Here is a 25,734-nt window from a genome sequence, read left to right as displayed (position 1 = left end):
CAGAATAGTCCTTGAGAGTCTTTCTTTTTCATCTGTCAGATTAACCATTATTTTCTGAGGAACTTCCTAAAATGGATTTCTGTTTGTTAATTGAAATTAAAAACTAACTTCTATATTAGGCGTTTAGCAGAAAAATTTTCAAGATTTTAGTATCTAAGCCAATAAATCGCCAACTGGAATTGTGAGCGGAATATAGCTAAGGATTCTTTTAATCATCAGACTAACTTGTGCAAAATTTTTTTAGTAGGTACAAGACAGGAAATGTAAAAAGAAGTTGGAGAAACATGGAATACCAATCGGAAAGATCGCAGCACCGAGAGCCCCTCCACGTCTGCTAGACTCAGTTCCATTAAACTGAGGGACACAATAAATCCGTCAAAAATGTTCCAACCTTCTTGGAAATAATAGTAGGGATCCATGGCTATGAGCTTCAGGAACATTTCCGCTGTGAAAATTCCAGTGAAAACCTAAAGAGGGGGAAGGCAGGGGTAAGAAAAAGAAATAATAGAAAGAGAATGCCTTTATCATTATCTTTGAATACATGTCCAAGAAGCCTCAAGACCCAGCCTTGCTAAATTGTGCATCTGAGGACACCAATCCTTCAATGTCCCAAGGCTATACCACACGATAAAGGATAGTCTTGTCTCCCTCGTGAATCAAGCACTCAGTCCCAATGTTTACATCGTCATTGCCAGAACCACCCAAATTACACTGTACAAGAATGCATTTAAAAAACGATTTTAAGCAGGGGCGCCTGGGTGGCTCAATCAGTTAAGGGTCCAACTTCAGCACAGGTCACGATCTCGCAGTTTGTGAGTTCAAGCCCCACATCGGGCTCTGTGCTGACAGCTTGGAGCCTGGAGCCTGCTTCAGATTCTGTGTCTCCCTCTCTTTCTGTCCCTCTCCCGCTCGCACTCTGTCTCTCTCTCTCTCTCAAAAATAAATAAACATTAAAAAAACAAAATGATTTTAAGCAATAGGAATACCACATAGGGGACTCCTTCTAAAGGGTCAGCAGTCATTTTGAATGTTTGTGCTTGGGACATTTGCCTTAAAAAAAAAATCATTAATTGAGTTATAATTATATTAAAAAATACAGTATCCCTGATTTGATATTATGTGTCTTATCAAACTTAGACACACGCTGCAGGGTTTCTTATTTTAAATTGTAAAAGCAACAGAACATTGTCACAAGTGTGCAAAATACAGGAAAAAACTAGAGTCTCCATCTTGCACACAACTATCAGTTTTATGTATTCCCTTTTTTTTTTTTTTCCCAATGTGTGTATATTTTGACAGAATTGCAAAATCATAGAGTACATAATACCTTGGGTCTTGTTTTTCACTTACCACAACTCAGTCCATGTTGCTACGAAGTTGCATAAAATTCTATTGGGTGAATGTATCCTCAAGGAATATATCCTTGCCGGACAGTTTCGTGCTTCCTTTTGATTTTTTAAATGTGATAATCAATGACGTAATAACTGGATTGAAAGATTATTGGGTACGAGAACGACTTGTTCCCTGAGTTACCTGACGCCCACTTTTCTACCCTTCAGAGCACCCTGTGTTTCCCAGTGCCTTCGGCCTCCCACAGGACTTAATAACATCACACGTGGTAAGAAAGTAAAATCCCATGAATGCCAGTCTCGACAAGAGCTGTGCCCTCATTCTAAGCTAACCATGTAACACCCCACTCTTACTGAATATTATGATTTTAGAGGAGGACTTTAACGTTAATGGGTTTTAAACTCGTAATAAATTAGTCCTTGCAACTACCTGGTTACCAATTTTACAAACGAAGGAGTTTAAGGAAAACTTTGAAGATGTAGTCTGAAGACAGAATTGAAAATAGTGAAAAATACTTAGATTACAGATGCTGTTGGGAAAGAGACTCAATGAATGTATAGCAATAACAAAACAGAATGGCGTGACAGAAATCAAAATGGATGCATGGCTCGCAAGGTTTTACGTCCCTGTACTTTTCCATGGTTCCCCACTTTTCTAAATTGAAGATGTGGTATTCTAAAACTGAAAGAGAATCTTCCCTGAAGAGATCCAGCGAAGCAGAAATCAAAGTTCACAGTGCGCGCTAAGTATCTACAGAGGGAACATCACTCTAAGTGAGGGCAGCTAATCGATCCCTGACATACATTTTACCCTCGGCATAAACCCATGGAAGGTTTCTCTACATAGAAATGGTAGCCTGCTTCACACGCTAAATAGAGACTGAATTCACCACTGGTTCTGGTGAACACACGGGAAATGCTCAACAGTAAGCACTGGCTAACTGACCATGGAATATTTATACTGTGGGAACTCTGGTTCCTAAGAGAAAATCAACAATGACACATTGCTGCCTTTCAATGGGATGAATGGCATCCAGAGGCCTGGGGGAAATGCCCATGACAGAGGTCGGCAAGCATGTTATTTCAACCTAGTGTACTGCCAATATTTGGGGTTTGGGTAAAAATAAATTGTAACTATTTGAGGTATGAAGAATTACTTTTTTTATTTTTTAAATTTTATTTGCTTTTATTATTTATTTTGAGAGAGAGAGAGAGAGGAGAGAGAGAGGGAGGGAGCACAAGCGGGGAAGGGACAGAGAGAGAGAGGGAGAGAGAGAGAATCCTAAGCAGGCTCTACGCCCAGTGCAGAGCCTGATGCAAGGATCCCTAACTCAGACATGCAGAGTGGAAAGACCACAGAATTATCTTGGATGTGTATCAGGGAACATGATGGGCTGCAAGGACTAACCAGATAAAGGGTCTCCTTTGTCACATGTGTTTTCATCATCAGAACTCAAAATGATTTTATAACACTTTAATAACTTATTTGGACTTAATGTAAAAACTGTGTGTGTGTGTGTGAGAGAGAGAGAGAGAGAGAGAGACAGAGAGACAGAGAGACAGAGAGAGACACAGACAGACAGACATCAGGCAGAGATCGTACTCAAGTTAAATGGCAACAATTAGATTTGACTTGCTTGTGGTGAAACTCCTAAGGAATAATGAAGCCCAGGAGATCTAGAGGATCCTTTCCAACTAATTCTTTCCCATCTATCAAAATTCAATCAACTCCTGATTTTTGGACTAAAGAAATAAAACAGACAATCCCCAAATCACAACTATTTGACTTTAGAATACACTGTGTCACCTATTAAAAAACAAAAAACAAAAAACAACCAACTCATTCTTATCTTCTAAATAATGTAATAAGTTAAATATATGACTTAAGCTAACATGAAAGTAAATCTGGCACAGATCAACTAACGGTAGAAACTGGACTAGAGCCCAGAAGTTGGGCAGGAGGGGAAAACCAGCCTGGAATTAAAAGTTTCCCCGAGATGGGCCCCATATGGATAATTAAGGTATGACAGTGCAGGCAAATTTATAGTTGGCGTTTAATGCACCAAAAGAGCTCCCCTATATTTTGTGGCGCCTGCTACTGAAGGTGAAAGGGGAAATGGTGTGCTGGAACACTGCAGGCAGCAATGTGAGAAAGGGAATGAGAAAAAAACTCCCCAAGTCCTTGGCTCAGGTTGCCAAAACCAACCCACTGCACCATGCCTCCCATTCTGTCACCATGCCTGGGTTTCTGCCAACAGCTCCTAAATGACGTCTTGAAAGTTCTGCAGAAAGAGGAAACAGCCACGGGATCACAACAGTGAGCAGAAGTGGCTGGGGCTGCGCCATATGTGGAAGCATTTGTCTTCCAATTAACTATTACTTTCTTTTCAACTAAGCTCCAGCTTCCAGTATCAGAAAAAAGATGTCCTACAGGCAAAACATGTTCAGGTCATAAAATCAGGAGAGAATGTTCCGTCTTACCAGGTTTCCTACAGCCAAGACGTGTTCAAATTGCGGTGTCATAGGATGATGCTCCATTGCCATAAACAGGGTATTCAGGACAATGCAGATGGTGATGGCCAAGTCCACAAAAGGGTCCATAACGATCAAGTTCACAATCTCTTTCAGTTTTATCCAGTAGGGGTGGCACTCCCAGATGAGGAAAGTATTGGCGAATTTATACCAGCACGGTGGGCACTTTCTCTGAGACTCTTCCAGTTCTGTAGTGAGTAAAGAACAAAGGCGGCCCTCGATCACGGTGAGAAAACAAAGAGGGTTTCAAAGAGCCACTACTCCTCCTCACTGAGTCATTAAGGTCATCGCTGCTATGAACCACGAGAAGAAAGATGGTTTGAGTGCTGACTGTCCTAACTGTGCGGTCCTCCCGCTTCCATTTCATTTCTCTTGAAGGCAAAGAGGAGGCATGGGAAATACCGGGTCATTTCGTTGTTAACAACATCTAGCTGTAAATTAGAGTGTGATCCATCCATTTGGGGAGCACAGCATTCTGGTTAGGGGCTTGGCCTTTGGAGTCTGACTCCCTGGTCCAACTGGCTTCAACACTCGCAACGTGTGATGTCAGGCAAGTTACCGATTCCTCTGTTCTTCTGTTGCCTCATCTGAAATGACACTTACTATAAAAGGCTATAGGACGACACGAGTCCTGTAATCCTCATCCACTGACTGCGTGAGTTGATGGACGTAAAGCAGGCAGCACAGTGCCTGGCAGAAGGCAAGTCCTCAATAAATGGCAGGTATTACACTATACGTTGTATCACTAAATTATTACCAGAGAAGCAATCAAAAGCATAGACTCTGAAACCAGACATACCTGGGTGCAAATACCAGCTCAGACACTGCTAACTGTGGGAACCTGAGTACATTACTTCAATCTGCTGAATTAAATGAGCTAAGATATATATAAAGTGCCTTGGAACACCCTGGCATACAGTGAGAAGCATTTGCTATTATTATTATCTTTGCAGCAGAAAAGAAGCAGCACTGGCCGCCGGGCTACTATGTGCAGTGTGTCTCTTACGTTCCCGCAGAAGCGCAAGTCAATGAGTTCACAATTCACGACCGAGTTGGGCATGGGAGTCCCACTCCTTTCCCCGCTTCCCTCCCTTCCTCTCTCTCGTCCCCCCTCTCTTCTTTTCTCCTTCTCTCTTGCCCTTTTGTACTTTCTCACCCTCATCATTCCCTTCTCTGTTTTCGTCCTTCCTTCCTCCATCTCTTTCCTCTTTCCTTTTTCTTGTCTTCTTTCTCTTTTAGAAACAGAACTGGTTGGTCTCAAACAAGATCTTATGTGGCCCCCAATATATGACACAGATAAACCAGGAACTCCTCTAGTTGAAGCTCAGCCCGATGGACTTCTTCCTTCCCTGAGGCACTTCCCCAGGATCCTGGGACTCTGATAGACACGGACGGAATATCACCGGACCAAGATGACCTCTAGGGTCATCACAAAATGAAGATGAAAAAGGACCATTAGACATAAAGGCAGAGAGCCATTCGGCTGGCAGCCACAACATTCTAGGCAGGAGGCCCTGGGTAACAAAGCCCTCCTCAAGTTAAGTAGGAATTAGAACAGCTTGGATTACAATAGCCCAAGGATCTTGATCTAGGAGGATGTTCTTTAAGAGATGTAGTTTTGAAAACCTATCAGCATGATAATGCTTAGAGGCCAGGTCTTGGTTCCACGGGTTGGATATAACCGCATCCACCCCACACCCCAACGCAATTCTGCTGACCAAATCGAATCACTCAGGGAATGAATAAAAGTTTCCCAACATTTCACCAAGAACAAGATGGCTGCCTGAAATTAGTCTACTTTCCCTTTTGCCAACCAGCTGGATGGTACCCATGGTGATGGCTTTATTTCAGATGGGGTGCTTGGGTTGGGTTTTTGATTGGCTCCCTGGTTGCTAAGAAAATGGTTGCCTTGGTTTTTCAGATTTAAGGGCCACAGTAAGCGCCACGTGGGAGTCTGCGTGGGAAAGGAAGTCTGTGAAGAAAATTTGCTTTGGCTTCTTCCTCATAGAACTCCCTCCCTTCCCAAGGTAAATTTAGTTTTCTAACCAAAAAAAGAAAATGAAAAGGTTCTCTTATTTCCATAAATTCTTATAGGACATATTTGGAAATTTGGTTCCGTTCCTTTTTTTAATCTCCTCCCTTCTCCAAATGTCTGCTGTTCACTGGCACGTGGAGGTTGAGGCAGCGACTGTTCACGTTTCTGACAGGAGATACAATTGTACTGTTGTAGAGTGCACTAGGCTCCCAGTCTTTGCCAGATACTGAAGAGGGGTTTCCCTACCCTACGGGGCACGAAGGAGATTCCTACAGGGATACTAGGGATCATATCCACATTGTCTCAGGTAAGATCTCAGTATGATCTTTTCCGTTCCACAAACAGTAAGACAACGTGGAACTTTACGAGCTAGAAAAGATCAATTAGGTGAACGTAAAGGTTTAGAGAGTGACGCGCAACCTTGTAAACTGTTACTGGCCCCACGTGCCCGGCACGGCTAAGAATCTGGTCTGGGGGAAGACGAGATAGCCAAAGGTTTGTGGGGCTCCCCGTACTTTGCTGCTGTACATTTTCAGAGGGGCTACCGTAGTCTCAACCTCAGGCGCACTGGGAGGTGTTTTCAGAGAGGGCCTCGCAATTCCACCAAGATGGTGGGGTTAGCAGACTGTGAGGTTTCTGAAGGCAGGGCTTCTCTCAGTCCAATTCAACAATGTTTCAGCACCTACAGTGTACGAGGCACTGGGAATTCGCTGGTGAACAAGAGCCCCCGTCCTCACAGAGCTTACAGCCACACCAGGAAAGGCGGATAGCAAATAAGCAATCGTATGGATGCTGCCTGTCAGTTGAACAAAAGAGTGAATCAACGAATCATGGCAGCAACAGCTACGGCCAGTTGCCTCTATAAGGAGTTTCTGAACCTGTTTTACCTGAGAACCAAGAATGCCAACTATCATCACGTCTTCATTCTTACTTCGCCAACGGTCTCCCCGCCTCCCACAGCCTTGCTGCTTTGAGAAGTGAGACCGTACTGCTCTCTGCCCACACCCTACCCCCAGCCCTCTGAAATATCCCCAAGCTGATGGCTCTGCTGACTGTGAATTCTGCTGACTTTACTGGATCCGCGTGAGCATGTCTGCCAATGGGCTAGGTGTGACACACAGCAGGCAGGATTTTCTCATTATTTACATGATTCTGGAATGCTCCACTGTGGTTTCTAAGCCATCGGTAGGTAGAAGCCTGCTTCTTTGGTTTGGTAATCCAAAAATTAAAATAATGTCAGAGTTTCCGAACTGAAGGCCTGAGAAGCAGGAGCAATTATTCATTCAACGCTGGCTTTGAATGCTGTAGCAATCATTAAACACAGAGGGGCCAGCGGTGAAATAGGAATGGAGTTTCTTAATGCCCTTCAACTCCCTCTCAAATTCTTCAGTTCCAGCCATTCATTGTTCTTTGCTTATAGCAGTTCTGTCTCCTCGGCTTTAACAAAGCGAGTTGAATACCAGGGGAGGGGACAGTGGAATGTCTGAGCAGTGAAAGGCTATGTGAGCATTAGGACTTAGAAAAGGGAGAAAAAGCTGGGACGGCTTCCTACTCAGGAACACAACTATGACTGTCTCTCTCCCCTGAGCTACCCCTGCATCTATTTTTTATCATGTGTGTGCTGGTGGGTGGAGGGTGGAGAATGAGTATAGCAGAACAGGAAGGGAAGGAAGAGCACAGGGAGAAGAGGAAGAAAAAGGCAGAGCTACCACTCCAGTGTTTCTATCCAACTCAGTAGAGGAATAGAAGCACCAAGGCCTCTGACAGGAAGCCCGCAGCACCGACCAAGCACAGCAAGGTTCAGCCCCACAAACATTTCTTGAGCATTGACCTTGACTAGACCCTGCGCTAGGCCACTGTAGTAATCAACTACAAAATTGTTGCTCTACACCAACAGTTCTGCTGTTCTGACGTCTTTGCCAGTAATAAAATATGCCTGTTGGAGGGGGTTCATTTGTCTTTCTCAACTTCCACAGATTCCCAGAGAAATCCCATTCTTGTCTCCAAGTGAAGAATAAAATTAGCCAAGGTTCTTAAGCTAGTGTTTCTTAGATTGGATTTTTTTTTTAAGTTTATTTACTTATTTTGAGGGAGAGAGAGAGAGAGAGAGAGAGAGAGAGAGAGGGAGGGGGAGGGAGGGAGAGAGAGAGATTCCCAAGCAGGCTCCATGCTGTCAGTGCAGAGCCTGACGTGGGGCTTGATCTCGTGAAGTGTGAAATCATGACTTGAGCTGAAATCAAGAGTCAGACGCTTAGCAGACTGAGCCACCCAGGAGGAGCCCCTTAGCTTACGATTCTTATGTTCTGCAGTTATTTACCTATAACCTCAAAGTATAAACCACAAAGTTTAAAGATGCTCTCTCAGACAACGACCTCAATGAGAATTAAAGAAAACAGACATAAAGGAAGTGTGGAGGCAGCTGGTAATAGTTAATTCAATACTCTTTTTGGCTTGATACAGTCTCAAGATTAGTCCAGGTATAGTCTAACTCCTTGCTCACATGTGAGAAGGGAAACACTCGAAGGGTTTTTCTTTCTGGGGGTTCTCCCTTTACCACAGACACCCCTGCTGAACTCTTTTTCTCTGAGTAGAAGTGGTATTGGGCTTAAATGACTCAAAAAATAACTTGTTCCAAGGACACCAGGACAATTCTGACTCTCCTTACAAAAGGAGGGCCTCTGGGTATTGTGGGGTTAGCCTGGGGGTTTGAACTCTGAAGAACAGCAGTCTGAGGCTTCAAGAATATTCTGGATCTACAGTGGGACAGCTCAGCTAAAGCAACATGAATCAAGAGAAGAGGATTCATGCAGGATCAGTCAGAATTTTGTGAGAGAAAACCCAGTTATGGAATCTACGTCTGACGAAAGAAAGGGGAGCCTAGAATACAGACCACAACCGGACAGATGGGACACCCGCTGGGGGGCTGTGGTGTAATGGAAAATCCTGACATTCCTCAGCAGGCCAGGCTGTGTCACGGAGGAGCCACCTAATACGAAGTTCAGGCACTGACAGCAACACTCCTGCAGATAGGCTATGATTCAACAGCGGCTGCTCTTTTCCTGTGGCACAGAGCGCCGGAATAAGAGGGGTTTCAGCTTACCTATTCACACATCAAATATATTTATGGGTATGTGGGGGTGTTTGATGAGAGGCAGAATTAGGTGCAATCAAAATGCACAGTACATTAGTCCTTCAGGGAAAAGCAAAAGGGTTGTAGGGTGCTAAAAAGGAAAAGAGGAAGGTATGTTTTGGGGTAGAGGGCAGGAGGGGGGGTTCCATTATTTCGTATCTTCACACTTCAGTCTATATCCTTCGTGCCTCATATCACCCTGCTGGCCCCTCGTGACAATTACAGTCTTCTTCAGATCTGCTAGCTCACTCTTAAATGTCATTCCTTCATATTTCTTATCTATCTGTATACAATGCTGGCAGCAGCTTTGAAGTCCTTATTTGATTCTCTGCATGCAGACATGGGATGCTGGTTTCTATAACAAGTAGACTATTCCTAAAGTTCAGAGTCAATTTTTGCAAAAGTCAGGCCAAGGGACAGGGATTATATTTATCGTGCACAGGACGTATTTTTATCTTGGTGGTCTGGGCTGACATCAAGGGCACATACCTTCTACTAGTGTATTTGTAACAACACTCAATATACTGTTGATTCTGTCCTTCCGTCCATAGGAGGCCAGTTGGTCCATGGAAACTAAGAGAGATCCAGGGCCTTTCTTCTTAATTTCCACCTCAGTTGTAGCCTGAAAACAAGAGTAAATCAGGTGAGTAAAGTCTTATAAAGGTTAAAGCTGGGTCATACTGGACAAATTGCCCAGAGTGTGAGCACAAACATATGCTCTTTGTAACATCTTTTTACTTTGATCCTACAATCCTATTAACCTCAAGAAGCAGAGTGAAACATGACCACGGATCATCCTTAGCGCTACAGATGAGATGACCAGGTTAAGTTTGTACAAACCTACAGTTAACCAAAGAATCTGGCTGGGACCCAAACGCCTCGTCTGGTCAACTCCACGCACCCGGTGCAAAGACCACATCTTCCGGGGCAATGACATCAGAAGGAGAACCTGCGTTTTCCCATCTCAGTCTCATATCCACAGCATTTGGCTAGAATTTGACCACACGATAAAATAAGTCGAATTCACCTCTATTCGACATTTCATTAAAGGGCCAAGTCCCTGATCACACTGAATGCTATAGATGTTGCTTCCTTCATGGGCAGGGGCACCATCACTCTCTCAAACTGTCACTTCTAAATGTCAAACCTGGGCCTAACTGAATGTTAGCAAGTTGAAGTTCTACCCCAAATCTCCCCCAAGCCCCGGTAAAGAAATATGGTAAGGGTTTTGCTATTTTATTAAAAAATTTTTTTAATGTTTATTTATTTCTGAGAGAGAGACAGAGACAGAGAGAGACAGAGGGAGAGGGAGAGAGAGAGAGAGAGAGAGAGAGAGAGAGAGAGAGAGAGAGAGAAACACAAGTGAGGGAGGGGCAGAGAAAGGGAGACACAGAATCCGAAGCAGGCTTCAGGCTCTGGGCTGTCAGGAGAGCCTGACACAGGGCTCTAACGCACGAACTGTAAGATTATGACCTGAGCTAAAGTTAGACACTTAATCAACTGAGCCACCCAGGCATCCCTCACTATTTTAACTAAATATATAGCGCTACATATGTTTATCTTGCCCTTGTTACAGTCTACTTTGTAAGTTAACCTGCAATGTTCAAATTCCCAAACAAAAAGGGCAGAAAACACCATCAGCGTGTCATACAAACTGTTTTTTACAAGTTCCATTGTGGGGAATGCTGGTAGGGGAGATTATAGCACAGCGTTTCTTAATGTCCCTTGCCCGTGCTCTCTGTGCCAACCTGCATATGCTACATTAGGTCAGGCTCAATGCAGTGGATTAAAAGCTAGCTTTCAAGTAACCATGCCGTCCACTATAACACATCATCCAGGTAATGTTGGCTGTCCCTTCCACTGTGAAGGCAAGAAGACAGACACTCACCATTTCTCAGAGGACAGGGAGGATACATGTTTATATGAAGCTAGAAAAGTCAGTCTGATCAGTACCAGAATGACACTAGCTGTTTCGAAAAGAAAATAATTGTCTCTGGAGAGCTACATCCGAAAGGCTTTCTGTCCTTAGGTATGTTTCGATTTTAAGAACCGTACAGAAAAAAGTATCTGGCACATCATAATTTATCTTATTACAGCGTTTCATCAAGCTGTTTCACGGATTCAGACATTTGGTTTACCACTGGGTTTTGTTCTGTTTGTCTGACAGAGCTACAGAAGAAATGGAAAAGAAAAAGAACTGATTTCCTTGGGAATCCCTGGCTGTATTACTATACAAACAACTGCAAATGTAACAACGACTTGTTGACCATTACTGTCAGGTCATAATAAGATATATTTCTCTGGTGAGCCACTTTCTGCTCCAATTCCCAGCCTGATACTCATGACACCTAATAAATCCGATTAGACTCCTACATTTTAAAAATGACAATCGTCTAAAAATGAACACAGAAAGGCCCCATACGGTGGATATTCTTGTTTCTGGCATTTATTCATTCTAAATTTTTACTGAGCTGCTCTCTGTGGATCTACAGTACATGGTAGGTAATTTTCAGAATGCTGACTCTTAAGGTACTGTAAGATCTACTGGACTGGCTGATTCATCAAGGAAGGATGACACTGCATTTCAAAATTGCTTCGGTTCTCCTCTTGCACTGTTGGTGGGAATGCACACTGGTGCAGCCGCTCTGGAAAACAGTGTGGAGGTTCCTCAAAAAATTAAAAATAGACCTACCCTATGACCCAGCAGTAGCACTGCTAGGAATTTACCCAAGGGATACAGGAGTACTGATGCATAGGGGCACTTTTACCCCAATGTGTATAGCAGCGCTTTCAACAAGACCCAAATTATGGAAAGAGCCTAAATGTCCATCCACTGATGAATGGATAAAGAAATTGTGGTTTATATACACAATGAAGTACTACATGGCAATGAGAAAGAATGAAATATGGCCCTTTGTAGCAATGTGGATGGAACTGGAGAGTGTTATGCTAAGTGAAATAAACCATACAGAGAAAGACAGATACCATATGTTTTCACTCTTATGTGGATCCTGAGAAACTTAACAGGAGCCCATGGGGGAGGGGAAGGAAAAAAAAAAAAAAAGAGAGGTTAGAGAGGGAGAGAGCCAAAGCATAAGAGACTCTTAAAAACTGAGAACAAACTGAGGGCTGATGGGGGGTGGGAGGGAGGGGAGGGTGGGTGATGGGTATTGAGGAGGGCATCTTTTGGGATGAGCACTGGGTGTTGTATGGAAACCAATTTGACAATAAATTTCATATATTTAAAAAAATTACTTTGGTTCTAAGTATATCTTATTGTTTTCTGGACTTGCTGGATATAACAAGAGATAAATTCTTGAGACTTTAGTAACATTAACCTTAAACAAAGTTAATAAAAATGCTGTCTAAAGGAACTAGTCAAATCATTAGATTATTAGTGGTATCTATTTGAAAGCTAAAATAATTTTTAGCTTGGATTAAAAACTCCACATAAAGAGAAGTTTATCCCCAAACTTAGTATTAAGATGGAACAATGATTATTTATATCTTTCTACGTAAAATGAAAATAAACTGTAACAGGGATATGTGGTGACAACCTCTATAACAACATTAAAATTCGTTCTATACTAAGGCATGTTATAGAACATATCTTAAGTTTCAAGAAAGAAATAAAGAAGACACCAAGAAAAGGAAGTTTCAAAGATCATACTTAGGGAACCTTACAGGGTAAAAAGAGAATTCATTATGTCACCTTTTTACACAGGCCACAGCATCTACCACAGATCCAAGGAACTGGTTCCACTGAAAAGTCTTGTGGTAACAGTAAGACATCCAGAAAAATCCCCTTAGGTTTATAAATGAAACAACAGACTTCTAAAAGTCCACAGATCAAAGCTAAAATCACAAAGGAAATTAGAAAATACTTTGATGATAATGAAAATAATCCATTAAGATTTATGGGATGCAGCTAACACCATGGTTTGAGAAAATTTTACAGCACTAACTGCTATAAAAGATGTAAAATCAATGCTCTAAATTTCCACCTTAAGAAATAAGAAAAAGATCAAATTAAACTGTGGGTAAGTAGAGGAGAGAATATAATAAAAATAAGAGTGGAGATTAATGAATTAGTAAATGGACAAACAATAGACGATTACAAAGGGCAAATGTTGTTTTTTAAAAATAGATTAATAAAATTGATAATTCTCTAGCAAGACTGATGAAGAAAAAAAAATAGAAAACACAAATTATCATTTTCAGGAATAGTAATGGGGACATTACTACAACTCCTACAGGCATTATTGGGATAATAAGAATATATCGTAATTTTAAGTTGAACCATCATAAGAAAGGAGGCTTCTGTACAATATTTATAGTAGTCAGAGTATAATAAGATAGAGTATCATAATAAATAAACCCAAAAATTTAAGTGGGCTAACCTAACAAAAAAAAAAAAAAAAAAGAAAAGGAAGAATAATTGCCAACAACTTCAAGTCATATCACCTTGGATAAAATGAACAAACTTATCAAAATACAACTTATCAAAACTGATAGAAGAAGCAACAGAAAATCTAAATAGCCCACATTAGAAATTGTTAATTAAAAAAAACCTTACAATAAAGAGAACTCTAGTCCAGATATCTCTACAAGTGAATTCTATCAAACATTTACAGAAGAAATAATACCAATACTAATACCAATTCTTTCAGAAAATAGAGACAGGAATACTTCTCAACCTGTTTTATAAAGTTAACATAACCCTGATATTAAACCTAACAAAAAACATTACAACAAAAGAAAATCAGAGACCAATATTCCTCATGAACGGTGATGTGAAATCCTTAACAAAACTTGAGAAAAGAGAACCCGCCAATATATACGAAGATAATACATCATGACCAACAGGATTTATCCCAGGAAAGCTAGTTTCACGTTAGAAAAAAAAAGTCAATGTCATTCATCACTTTAGCAGAATAAAAGAGAAAAAAATATCTGATTATCTCAAATGCAGTAAAAGAACATTTGATAAAATTCAACACCTCTGCATAATAAAATTTCTTAGCAAGCCACAAATAGAACATGGCAGTTCCAATCTGATAAAGAACATCTATGAAAACCTATAGCCAACATTATAATTCTTGCTGAAACATTAAATCTTTTCCCATGAATAATGGAAACAAGGAAGAATATCTGCTTTCATAATTTCTATGCATTTTGTATCTGAAGTCCTAGCTAGTGCAATAAAGCAAGAAAAATAAATAAAAAGCATAAAGGTTGCAGTTGCTGTTAGTCACAGAAAATATTATTGTGCATGTAAAATCCCTATGAAATTTGCAACAAAAAGACCTAATAGAACTGAGATGTTAATTTATAAGGTCATAGCATTCAAAAACTAACTGTATTTCTATGTTCTGACAACAAATACCTGAAAATAAAAAGGTTTTAAATTATACCTTTTACAACAGTATCAAATACTACAAATACCAAGGAATAAATCTAATGGAAGATGGGTAAGACCTCCACTACAAACTATACAACTTTGCTGAGAGAAACTTGAGAAGACTTTAATAAACGAGAATAAAAGCACATTCACAGATTGAAAGATTCAATATAATTAAGATGCCCAATATTCCCAAATTGACCTATAGATTCAGTGCAATCACTATAAAAATTCTAGGCTCTTCTGAAGAAACTGACCAAAAAAAAAAAAAAAGTCTCTAAAATATATAAAGACACATGAAGAATCTAGCAAAATAGCAAAATAATAGCAAAAAATAGCAAAATAATCTTTTTAAAAAGATCTGAAAAGCAAATTAATCTCTTAAGAGATTGTTTCATGATCTTTAAAATATTTTTTGTTTGGAAGGCTTATGCTATCTCATTTCAAGACTATAAAGTTACAGTAATTAGACAAGCATAGTATTGTTATAAGCATAAACAAATAGATCAAGGGAATGGAATAGAATCCAGAAACAGACCCAAACATGTACATCAGTTGATTTTTGACCAAGATGCCAAGTCAGTTCAGTGAAGGAAGGAAAGTCTTTTTTTTGTATTAATACATTTTCTTAATGTTTTACTTTTTGAGAGAGAGAGAAGAAAGGGAGAGAGAGTGTGCACACACACAGAGGAAGAGCAGAGAGAGGGTGTCAGAGGATCCGAAGTGGGCTTTGTGCTGACGGCAGAGAGCCCGATGAGGGGCTCGAACTCACGAACCATGAGATCATGACCTGAGCTGAAGTTGGACGCTTAATGAACCGAGCCACCCAGGCGCCCCAAAAAGTCTTTTTAACAAACAGTACTGAAAAACTAGATATTCAACCAAGTCAACTCCTTCTAATTTCATACACAAAAATTAACTTGAGCTGAATCAGAGACCTGAATGTAAAACCCAGAACTGTGAAATTTAGAGAAGAAAATAACTTCACAATTTGGGGTAATGGCAAATTTTCCTAGAAGAAAAAAAAACCTGATACATTGGATGTCATCAAAATTAAAAGGTTATGTATCTGATAAAGGACTTGTATCCATAACATATAAAAAAATCAAAATGGGCAAAAGATTTATTTTTTTTTATTTAAAAAAAATTTTTTTTTTCAACGTTTATTTATTTTTGGGACAGAGAGAGACAGAGCATGAACGGGGGAGGGGCAGAGAGAGAGGGAGACACAGAAACGGAAACAGGCTCCAGGCTCTGAGCCATCAGCCCAGAGCCTGATGCGGGGCTCTAACTCACGGACCGCGAGATTGTGACCTGGCTGAAGTCGGACGCTTAACCGACTGCACCACCCAGGCGCCCCTGGGCAAAAGATTTAAATAAGCAACTTAATGAAAGATCTATGAGAAGCCAGTAAATACATGAAAAGATGCACATCATCATTGATCAGGGAAATGCAAATTAAAAGCATAGTAAGGCAACAGTTTATGCCTACTCAAATGCTAAAACAAAGACTAATATCACCAAATGTTGGCTAGGATGGGGGGCAATTGGAACTCTAATACGCTGTTGGTAGGAGTATTAAAAACAAATAGTGTAACTGTTTTGGAGAGCTGTTTGGCAGTTTCTCGCAAAGCTGGACATACATTTACCATACGACCCAGGAATTTCATTCTGAGGTAGTTATCCAATATAAATGAAAACATTTATCTGCCAAAAGAGTTGCACGAGAATGCTCTCAGCAAGCTTCTTCATACTACTGAAAACTGGAAACGTGAACGTCCATCAACAGGAACATGGACTAACAATTTGGAGTGTACTTATACAATGAAGGACCCAATCAATCAATCAATACTCATCAATAACAAGAAATGAACTACTGATACCCAACACGGATGTAGCTCAAAAAAACATCTTGTTGAGTGAAAGAAGCCAAATAAAAAAAGACCTACTGCACGAGCCCTCGAAAATGAAAGCAAACTAATCTATGTTGATACATGTCAGAAGAGGCTGCTCGGAGAGGTGAGGGGATCGAGTAGGAAAACGTACTTTTCTGGGAGAGTCTTGTGGTACAAAGGGGTTTAGGAGACAATTCTCTGCTGGCCAGACAGCTCCTGCTCCACCACCTTTGTTCCCACACCTTTGGTAACTCTTGGGTGGGGGTTACCCAGTGTACTATTGCGATATTGATCGTGCAGTAGAATTCCTTTGAGAAAGAATACGAAAGAGTGTGTAAATGCGTAGAAAATGTTATTTGTATTATGGAAATAAAGGAAGATCAACCAAGTGAGAAAAGCAAAGGCTATTTATTCTGAGCTTAAGATGGGGAGTCAGCCACCATCACATGCGTTTTGCCAGAGACGCAAAGGCAGGCAGGGGAGTGGGAAAGCTTTCGCGTGGAAAAAAGGGAAGGCTTTAGGTGTGCCTGGACTTCAAGGCTGTTGGCATGAGGCCGCTGCAGTTGGGCTAACTAGAAGCAAGGCATCCTAGGTGACTGATTAGGGGTGCATATTTGGCTTTCTCGGGTGGGTCCGAAGGTGAACACAGAAACAAAAATTAGGGAACTCATCAGTTATTAATCAAGCCCTGACCACCTGGGGCTGATTGTTATAGAAGGTATCACACCTTCCTGGATTGTCACAAGAGATAGCAGACTGGCTTCCTTACTAGTGTGACTTATGGCAGGCTGGCTGCCTGGGTTGTTTACCAGAGATAAGGGGGCTGGTTTCTCGGGCACGTCGTGGGCGAAAGTCCTATTTTATATATGGCCTGGTCATCGTCAGAACATGCAGTCTCTCTGTATTCATCAGATGTGACTGATTAACGGAGAGAGAGGGAGCAAACATGTGTTCATCACTGTTAGCTGCCTGAGATGATACAAACTAAAACTACTTATGAAGAACATTACTTCAAAGTGCTAAGCACTAACTGGGGGCTAAGACAGTATCCAGAGAAAAATAAATCTGTAGTAAGTAAACCAGGGTACACAGGAATCCAAGATGGATGGGTAGTTCCTGAAATCCCTCCTCCCCGGGTGAGGTTTTGAAAGCTGGGACTGAAAGTCTGGGCTGTTGTTTCTCTTTTCAACTTTTACAATATTGAGATAAAATGCACATTACAATAAAATTCACCATTTTAATGGTTTCAAAGTGTGCAATTCAGTGGCTTTTAGTATATTTACAGTATATTCCAGAACATTTCCATCATACCAAAGAAAAACACAGTACCTGTTTGCAGCCAATCCCCCTATTTTCTGTCTCTATAGATCTATCTCTTCTAGACATTTCATATAAATGGAACCATGTGGGGGCACCTGGGTGGCTCAGTTGGTTAAGCGTCTGACTTTGGCTCAGGTCATGATCTTGCAGTTCGTGGGTTCAAGCCCCACATGGGGCTCTACACTGACAGCTCAGAGCCTGGAGCCTGCTTCCCATTCTGTGTCCCTCTCTCTGCCCCTCCCCTGCTCATGCTCTCTCAGTCTCTCTCAAAAATAAATAAAAACATTACAAAAAAAAACTGAAATGGAACCATATACAGTAATATGTGGCCTTTTGTGCCTGGCTTCTTTCACTGAGCATAACGTTTTCAAGGTTCATTCGTGCTGTGGCATGTATCTATACCTCGTTCCCTTTTATGGCTGAATAATATTCCATAATAGGGACATGCCACATTTTATTTATCCATCCCTCAGTTGATGGGCACTTGGGTTGCTTCCACTTTTTGGCTATTATGAATAATGGTTTTATGAATATTCATGTACAAGTTTTTGTGTGAACACCTGTTTACAGTTTTACCTAGGATCATATGGTAACTCTATGTTTAATTTTTTTGAGAATCCGCCACTGTTTTCCAAAGCAGTCACACCATTTTACATTCCCATCAGCGCTGTTGGCTATTGTTTCTTGTGCCAGATTCTAGCCAACTGAAGGCTCTCCCATGTACAGCAGCTTCAGAGTAACCCTTCCTCCAGAATCTCCTTGGGATAGTGGGGGTGGGGGGTGGGGAGGGTATAGCTCAGTGGTAGAGCATTTGACTGCAGAATCTCCTCGGGATTCTGTCAGGGATGTCTCTGCTCTTGGCTTAGCTACTCAATTCTTATCACTTGGGAGGTAGGGAGAGGGCTTCCTCCTTCAACCATGCTGAGACCCGAGGACCAGAGGAGAGATCACATACTCTTTCCTTCCCCTTCCCTATCTCCTCAGGTCATTTTTTATTCCTGTAAGTGGAGGTGTTTATTTCTTTTGTTTGTTTGTTTGGTCTCACTTTGTTGGGGAGGAAAAGAGGAGAATTCACAACGTTTTAAAGTCAGGAGCTTCTGCCTTTTTAGAACTCAGCCTCTAAGGAGGTTTCATGTAAAACTATCAGTAACAGAGGAAGCAACAGAGAGCCTCAATTACATTCTTTGAAAGTGAAACTCAGTGCAAATTTGTTCCATTTCTCTCAACCCAAATGCAACGTTTATTACGACAGTTAGCCACTGACTTCCAGCCTCCTCAACTGTAGCTGTACTTCTCAAAGAGATATCCTATAACACCTGCAGATGGCAGATTTTGCCCACATTTCTACGATCTGCCCAAGGAAGCACAACCAAATCGCCTTCCCATGGAAATACATGAATGGAAATTTATCAGGTAGTTACCTTTTTCTTGGAACTAAAATTTAGAGCGCTTCATTTTTTTAATGTTTGTTTATTTTGAGAGAAAGAGCAAGTGCGCGAGCAGGGTAAGGACAGAGAGAGGGAGAGAGAGAGAATCCCAAGCAGGCCCCACGCCATCAGCTTAACCGACTGAGCCACCCAGGCACCCCTGTAGTAATCTGCTTTAAAATAGTTGTACAATAATTTCTTCTTCTCAGACAAAGGATCTTTAAGGTATTCCTTAGAAGGAATACAACCCTCTCCAAGTCAAGCAATTCAGTAGAAATCCTAACGTCCACGTCTCAGGACTAAAAAGGCCGAAAGAGTGGAGGGAAAGAAATGGAAACTGGCTTCTGAACACCAAGAATGGACCAAATAATATGCTTCACATTTTATAAATGTTATTGCATTTAATCTTTATGATTGCCCTTTAGCAAAGGTCCTTTTATCTCTTTTTCACAGATAAGGAAATGGGCTTAGAGAGGTTATGTTAATTTCCCAGGATCACATCAGTAAATAAACTGAAGGACTCAGGCTTTAGAGCTGGTGCAGCGCACTGGTTACTGGCCAGTGCTCCGGAGCCAGACTGCCTGCACTCAAGCCCTAATTCTGTCTGCCGCTTACTGTGTGATCTTGGACAAGCCACGTTATTTCTCTAAGCCTTGGTTACCTCCTCAGTGAAATGCAGACAACAGTAGTGTCTATCAGCTGTGGGCGTTAAATGAGATAATACTTATATATTTGTAAGCTAATACAACAGGGTTTCTGAGTTACGTCTGATTTTTGGATTGTCAGCAGCACCTGCTTTCTCTATGAGTGGTGAGATTCTCACCTACTTTTCCAGCTTAGAGATGAAGGCATGGGAAAAGTCCCTTCATCCTCTGCTTCAGCAGAAAGCAAAAGTGAAAACTCCCAAACCATTGAAATTTTGGGCCTCAGCGGCTCCTGCAATGCTCCACAAAGCATGAGCACACATTGGGAAGCACTCTCGTGGTTCAGGCACAGGCAAATCAATCCATGGCTGGAGTCACATCCCAAACGTGATTCTCCCCCCCGCACCCCCCTGCCACCACATAAAACATCTTAGTTTATTAATCCTCTCATGAAAAATCCACACAATCACCAGACAGTCACTGCAGAATCTTTACTCCTTGACAGTAAGAATTGCTACATCTTAGCCTAAGGAGGTATTTGTTGCTCATGTGGCCTGGGCTGCATACAACACTAGTAATATATTGCATTCCTCTAAGATAAATGATAAATGTTTTTTTTTTTTTTTTCCCACTTCCCAAAGGAGCTAATATTTAAGTGGCCAGGAAGGTCTCATTGGCATCAGGAAGACCTTGGTTCAAGCTCCACTGCCACGAGTCACTAAGGCTTTGAACCTCATCTGTTTAATAGGATAAAGCCACCTACCAAATAGGATGGTTGTAAGAATTAAATGAGATCGTGCATATATTTAAGTGCTTAGCATACTATAGCAAGAACCCATATGGTAGCTATAATTATTATGTCATTGTAGAAAGCCGTAAAGAACACAAAAGAGTAAGGGAAAAAAAAGCCACCGATAATTTCCCCTCCTAAAGGCAACTTCTGATTAGTCATCCTCTTTCTGTGTGTAGTTTGTCTTTCTATAGATCTGATATCATACCACACGCGGTCTATGCAGTCTGGGTTTGTTTTATTGTGTCTTTTTGGCCTATTATTATAACTTACACATATCCCCACGCCATCAACAGCTGAGAAGCACTTCTTTATGGCTTCTAACAATACAGCTTTTCCTGGTTATGAAGCCTTTGGGAATGAAATAGTCGTGCCTATCTTATCTTCCTGCCTCTTTGGGATCTGCCCTCCTGGCCTTGGGAATCCTCAAATCTGTCACCATCATCGCTTGGGACCACAGCAAAGAATCTCCTAAGGGCCTACAGGGGGTGGAGGGTGCAGGCCCCCCAAAACTCCAAAGGCAGCACTCTGTGGAGGCCACAACGTAAGGCAGTGCACAGAGCCTTGCTTCCACAGCCATCTGCTCAACTGCCTCTCAAGTTTTTTTCCCACACAGTCTAACAGAAGCTGCCAGAAAACCAAAAACAAAACCCCCAAATCTGCTCATGTGCCTTCAGCTTGAAGTTCAATCTCCTCCTTCCTGGATACCTTTTCTATACCTGCTTTTCAACAAAAAAGCAAGATGTATGATTTGGCTTAAATATTAAAAAAAAAAAAAAGCCAGGATATCAGAAATAAATTTGGTTTTTAATATTTGAGTTGCCAGAACTGTACTGTCCATGCTGACACAACCCTTGTTATCTGTTGACACATTACCTTGTTTTTTTCAGATAATGTAACTGTCTAATAACAGACTGTAAATATTTACGTCTAGATATAGAATTAGGGACAATCAAAAATTACATTTAAAGTAAAGATAATCACGTCTATAGTATTTATTTTGGCCAACTACCTGGTTTTGGGGGAATTTTGGAACCACTGTTTGTTATTATTATTGTTCCTACCATAGTTGATGTTAAATAAAGAGTTTTCTTGAAGAAAAATGGCCATGTGGCTATACAGAGAAGACACTAAAATGAACTGAGAAATGGAAGATTGAGTTTTCCCTAAGACTCTGGCTCTATCAATAATGAGCTATGTGACCTTAAGCAGCCCAAATTCTCTGAAACTACCCCCCGTCTAAAACCAGGGATAATGAGCTCCACTTTGCCAGCCTTATAGAATTTTTATTCAGAGCAAATTAAATAATGAATGTAAAAGTAACTTGTCACTTCTAAAGAGCTATACAAACGTGTGTGTGTGTGTGTGTGTGTGTGTGTGTGTGTGTGTAGCACGGGCAGTTATTTTACTATGAAATGAAAAGGCAGGAGAGAAAAGACAGTGTCAAACACATCCTAACTGCTTTTTGAATTTTTATCTGTACGGTCAACAGGCATCCAGAAACGTTAAAAACAGATCACTGTGGATAATTCCACTTTGTCCACTTTTCCTCCACACATGCATCATGCTAATTAAAGGACCGGCTGTCTCCGTGCTGTGTTAGAGGAAACTGAAGTGTTAGGACAAGATGGACTGGCATGCCATCTCAAGGAGTCTATGCCAGCTAAGGAAGGACTGAGGGAGGTTAAGGAGTTAGAGGTACAGAGGATTGGGATCGCTGAGGTTATAAGAATTTAAAACTAGAAAGAAGGTATAAACAGCTTAGAATTTAAAGGAATGTTAGGAGATGGCTTTTCCCAAAGAGGGGAGCCATTATCCAAACCCCTCGACAAGTGATTTTCTGAAGCTATTATATGCAGCTCCTCCAGAGCCTGACATTTGATTACATTTAAAATTCATCCTTTGCTTCCCTTTTTCTTCCTCCCCCATGCACCATGTGTTCTTGCCCCAACCTCCCACTTTCCCCCTCCTTTGATTTCTTTCCATTTCAAATGCTTTTGAATGTCTAGCTCCAGTTCTGCACTGGCTTCCCTAACCTCTCCTTGCCTGGTTCTCCCCGGTGCGAACCTCCTGCCGACAGCATCATGTATGCACATTCCTCTTTGGAAAAATCACACCTCATTCTTACAGAGGAGACTTGGAAAATTATTCTGAACTATATTGCTGTTTTGTTTTGTTTTGTTTTTTAATAGAAAGATAAAAGCTTTAAATTCCAGGCTGTTTCCCTATAAGGAGAGGACATGGGAGGGAGAGAAGCGATGGTGGTTCCAAACCGGCTCAGACTTGGTCATTGGTGGTGGCAGGATGCCATTCTCATTCCATCCGGGCAGGATCCGCTGGCCAGAGGCATTCAGTCAAAGCAGGTGGGGGGGGTGGGGGCGGGGGAAGGAATACAGGTAGGCTGACAGAGACTTGCAAAGATGGAGAGAAAGAGGTAAAGTAAAGCCAAGAGGGGATGGGGAAGGGCAGTAGTCCGAAACAAGGAGGGAGGGGATGGGTGGGGGGAGACAGAGCAGGGAATAAAGTAAAAGGGAGAAGGAGGGGCGGAAGAGAACAACAGAAACAAAGCAGGTGGGAGAAGACAGAAACGGTGGGGGGCAGTGGGGGCAGGAGTCGAGAGAGTGGGGACAGCGCGTGGGAGCGAGCGGCCGGACCGGAGAGAAGAGAGGAGGGCGCGGGAAAGACTGCCATGCCTAGCCTCGGTCTATGTGTTTACTTCCTTACACTGTCATCGGTAGCTGCCTTATCTATTTTCACCTCTGGCAGGAGCCGCCCGCCGATGTGGGAGCCGGGGCCGCCGATGAGGGACACCACGCCGTTGCAGTCGACCGTGCTGTTGCGCTTGACGCTGCGCCGCAGGCTGGGGAAGATGCGCGACGAGCGGCTGCCCTGGCTGTAGCCGCTGTAGCCGCTGTAGCTGCTGCGGCGCTCGCGGGCCCGGATCGGGATGAAGAGCGAGTCCCGGCGGCCCTCGCTCTCCTCCACCGTGCTGTGCTCGTCGTCCGCGAACTCGTTCTCCGAGCCCGGGTCGCGGAACCGCCCAGGCCCTCGGAAGCTGAAGATGCTGCTTTTGCTGTTGTGGCGGGAGAGGAACGGCGAGCCCGGGATGCTGAGCAGTGACTGCAGGGGCGGGGAGAGAGAGACACACACACAAGAGACGGCGTGAGACGGGAGGCTGACCCCGGACAGGCCCAGCAAGGGCGGTTTGCCTCCCCCTCCCGGCCCTACCCTTGCATTCCTGGTATGAGAACACACGTTGTTTCCAGAGAGCACTTCTGGAGGTTGCGTTTATACCACTGTCTACACCCATAATCACTCACTTCTTGCCCCATACCCTTGAGATGCATCTGGCTTTGAGCAGGTAGCCATACACAAATTCTACTCCTGTTTGCCCATGCATTACAACTATGCTTTTACCCTGTGCTCTATGTAGCTAACCACGGGGAAAGACATCGGTGTGTCTATTTCGCAGTACTATGAGCTCACCTGAAGTGTGCCTTTACTCAAGTTAGACTCCAAGCCACACGTGGCAAAAAGGAGAGAATTTAAAAGTGCTCTATCATTATTAAAAGTGCTATTCTCTCAATGAGTACATGCCCCGGAGGTAAGTAGTATGCCAACAATAGTCTTGAAGTAGCTTTTGTTCAGTTGAATATTATGTATGTTTCCTTCTACTCCATTTTAAACTTAAAAGTTTATTTATTTTGAGAGAGAGAAAGAGAGAGAGAGAGAGAGAGAGAGAGAGAGAGAGAGAGAGAGAGAGAATGTGAGCAGGGGAGGGGCAGAGAGAGAATCCCAAGCAGGCTCTGTGCTGGGGGGGGGGGGGGGCGGAGGTGGGGGGGGCAGGTGGGGATTGATTCCATCATCTTTAAAATCATGACCTGAGCCAAAATCAAGAGTCAGATGCTTAACTGACTGACCCACCTAGGGGCTCTCCTCCTATTCCATTTTAAAGTCAACATTTTTTTTTTATCACAAGTTTAAATATTTGTAAATTATATAATTCCCAGCGCTGACATTTTGAAATGAAACTTTTATTTACCATTTACAAATTTTTCCTCATTTCTTTTTCTCCTTCATCTCATACTTCCCTTCCATATTCCCTAGAGAATTGTGTGCTAATGCATATTGTTATGCTTTACCGCATTTTACTGATCACCTTTGAATACTTTCTGCAACAAAAAATTATAAATAACTGTACTTAAAATTTAAAAATTTTCCCGTGATCCTGAGTCTCTAAGAATTTTTAAAAATTCTCCTGGATTGGGGCACCTGGGTGGCTCAGTACGTTAAACATCTGACTCTTGATTTCAGCTCAGGTCATGATCTCACAGTTGGTGAGTTCGAGCCCAGAGTCCAGCTCTGCTCTGGCAGCATGGAGCCTGCTTGGGATTCTTTCTCTATTTCCCCCTCTCTCTCTTCCCCTCCCCTCCTAGCATATACTCTCTCTCTCGAAATAAACATAAAAAAATTCTCCTGGATTTTTTATTATAATTCTTATTAATAAAATTGATTGAGATATATAAATACAGGGCGCCTGGGTGGTTCAGCGGCTGAGCATCCAACTTCAGCTCAGGTCATGATCTCGCGGTCCATGGGTTTGAGTCCCATGTCGGGCTCTGTGCTGACAGCTCATAAATATACATTTTATAAGTAATTATTAAGCTTAAAAAGGGTATTTTATTAAAATGTATCTCCTAATGAGTTTTTAAAATTGGTGTTTTGGGGGTTGAAATATTTGTATTATTTATTACTAGAATCAAACATGGCTCAACATCAACCCTCCCTTCCCTTTCTAATATTAGATTTTAAGAGCTCAAAAACCTTATTCACACAAATAGTATCTGGGAACAGAAGAATTTTATTGTAGCAATGTCACTCAATTCTTTGAACTCCTTACAAATTATATGCCAAAATCACATAGTAAGCTGTTAGCAAAATTTATCTTAATCAGCTGACAGTCAAATTAGGTAGTCTTTCAACTTTATTGGAAGCAAAGAACTATAAACCAACCAACTTGCCAAATTTGTTACCTAGTTGTTAGAAATATTCCATGTCTTGTTTTCTGAGGATACCAAAAAAGGCTTAAGTTTTTATTAATAATTATATGGGTTACTCTTACAGGGGTTATTCTTTTTCTTAAAGGAACCTTATCTAACCCAAAAGAAAAAGGTGGAATAATCAAAGTATCATTACTTTCAATATTATCAC

General features: G+C 41.8%; 1 protein-coding gene across 3 annotated transcripts in view; it reads right to left on the bottom strand.

Annotated features, from left to right (window-relative positions):
* The window catches only part of SCN8A (sodium voltage-gated channel alpha subunit 8), a 122,260-nt gene that overhangs the window by 38,843 nt on the left and 57,683 nt on the right, over positions 1 to 25,734 (bottom strand). For 2 of the 3 annotated variants that reach the window (XM_032593975.1, XM_032593974.1), the window contains exons 11-14: positions 23,281 to 23,643; positions 9,536 to 9,668; positions 3,831 to 4,069; positions 294 to 467 (exon numbers count right to left, since the gene is read on the bottom strand). In XM_032593975.1, coding sequence (XP_032449866.1) covers positions 294 to 467; positions 3,831 to 4,069; positions 9,536 to 9,668; positions 23,281 to 23,643 — 909 coding nt within the window. Of the gene's footprint in view, positions 1 to 293; positions 468 to 3,830; positions 4,070 to 9,535; positions 9,669 to 23,247; positions 23,644 to 25,734 lie in introns of all 3 variants that reach the window. The other variant, XM_032593976.1, reaches the window with a different exon arrangement.

The sequence above is a fragment of the Lynx canadensis genome, chromosome B4, assembly GCF_007474595.2.
Source record: "Lynx canadensis isolate LIC74 chromosome B4, mLynCan4.pri.v2, whole genome shotgun sequence".
Taxonomy (NCBI): domain Eukaryota; kingdom Metazoa; phylum Chordata; class Mammalia; order Carnivora; family Felidae; genus Lynx; species Lynx canadensis.
Note: the sequence above shows the minus strand (reverse complement) of the source record. Positions and strands in the feature narration are given on the sequence as shown.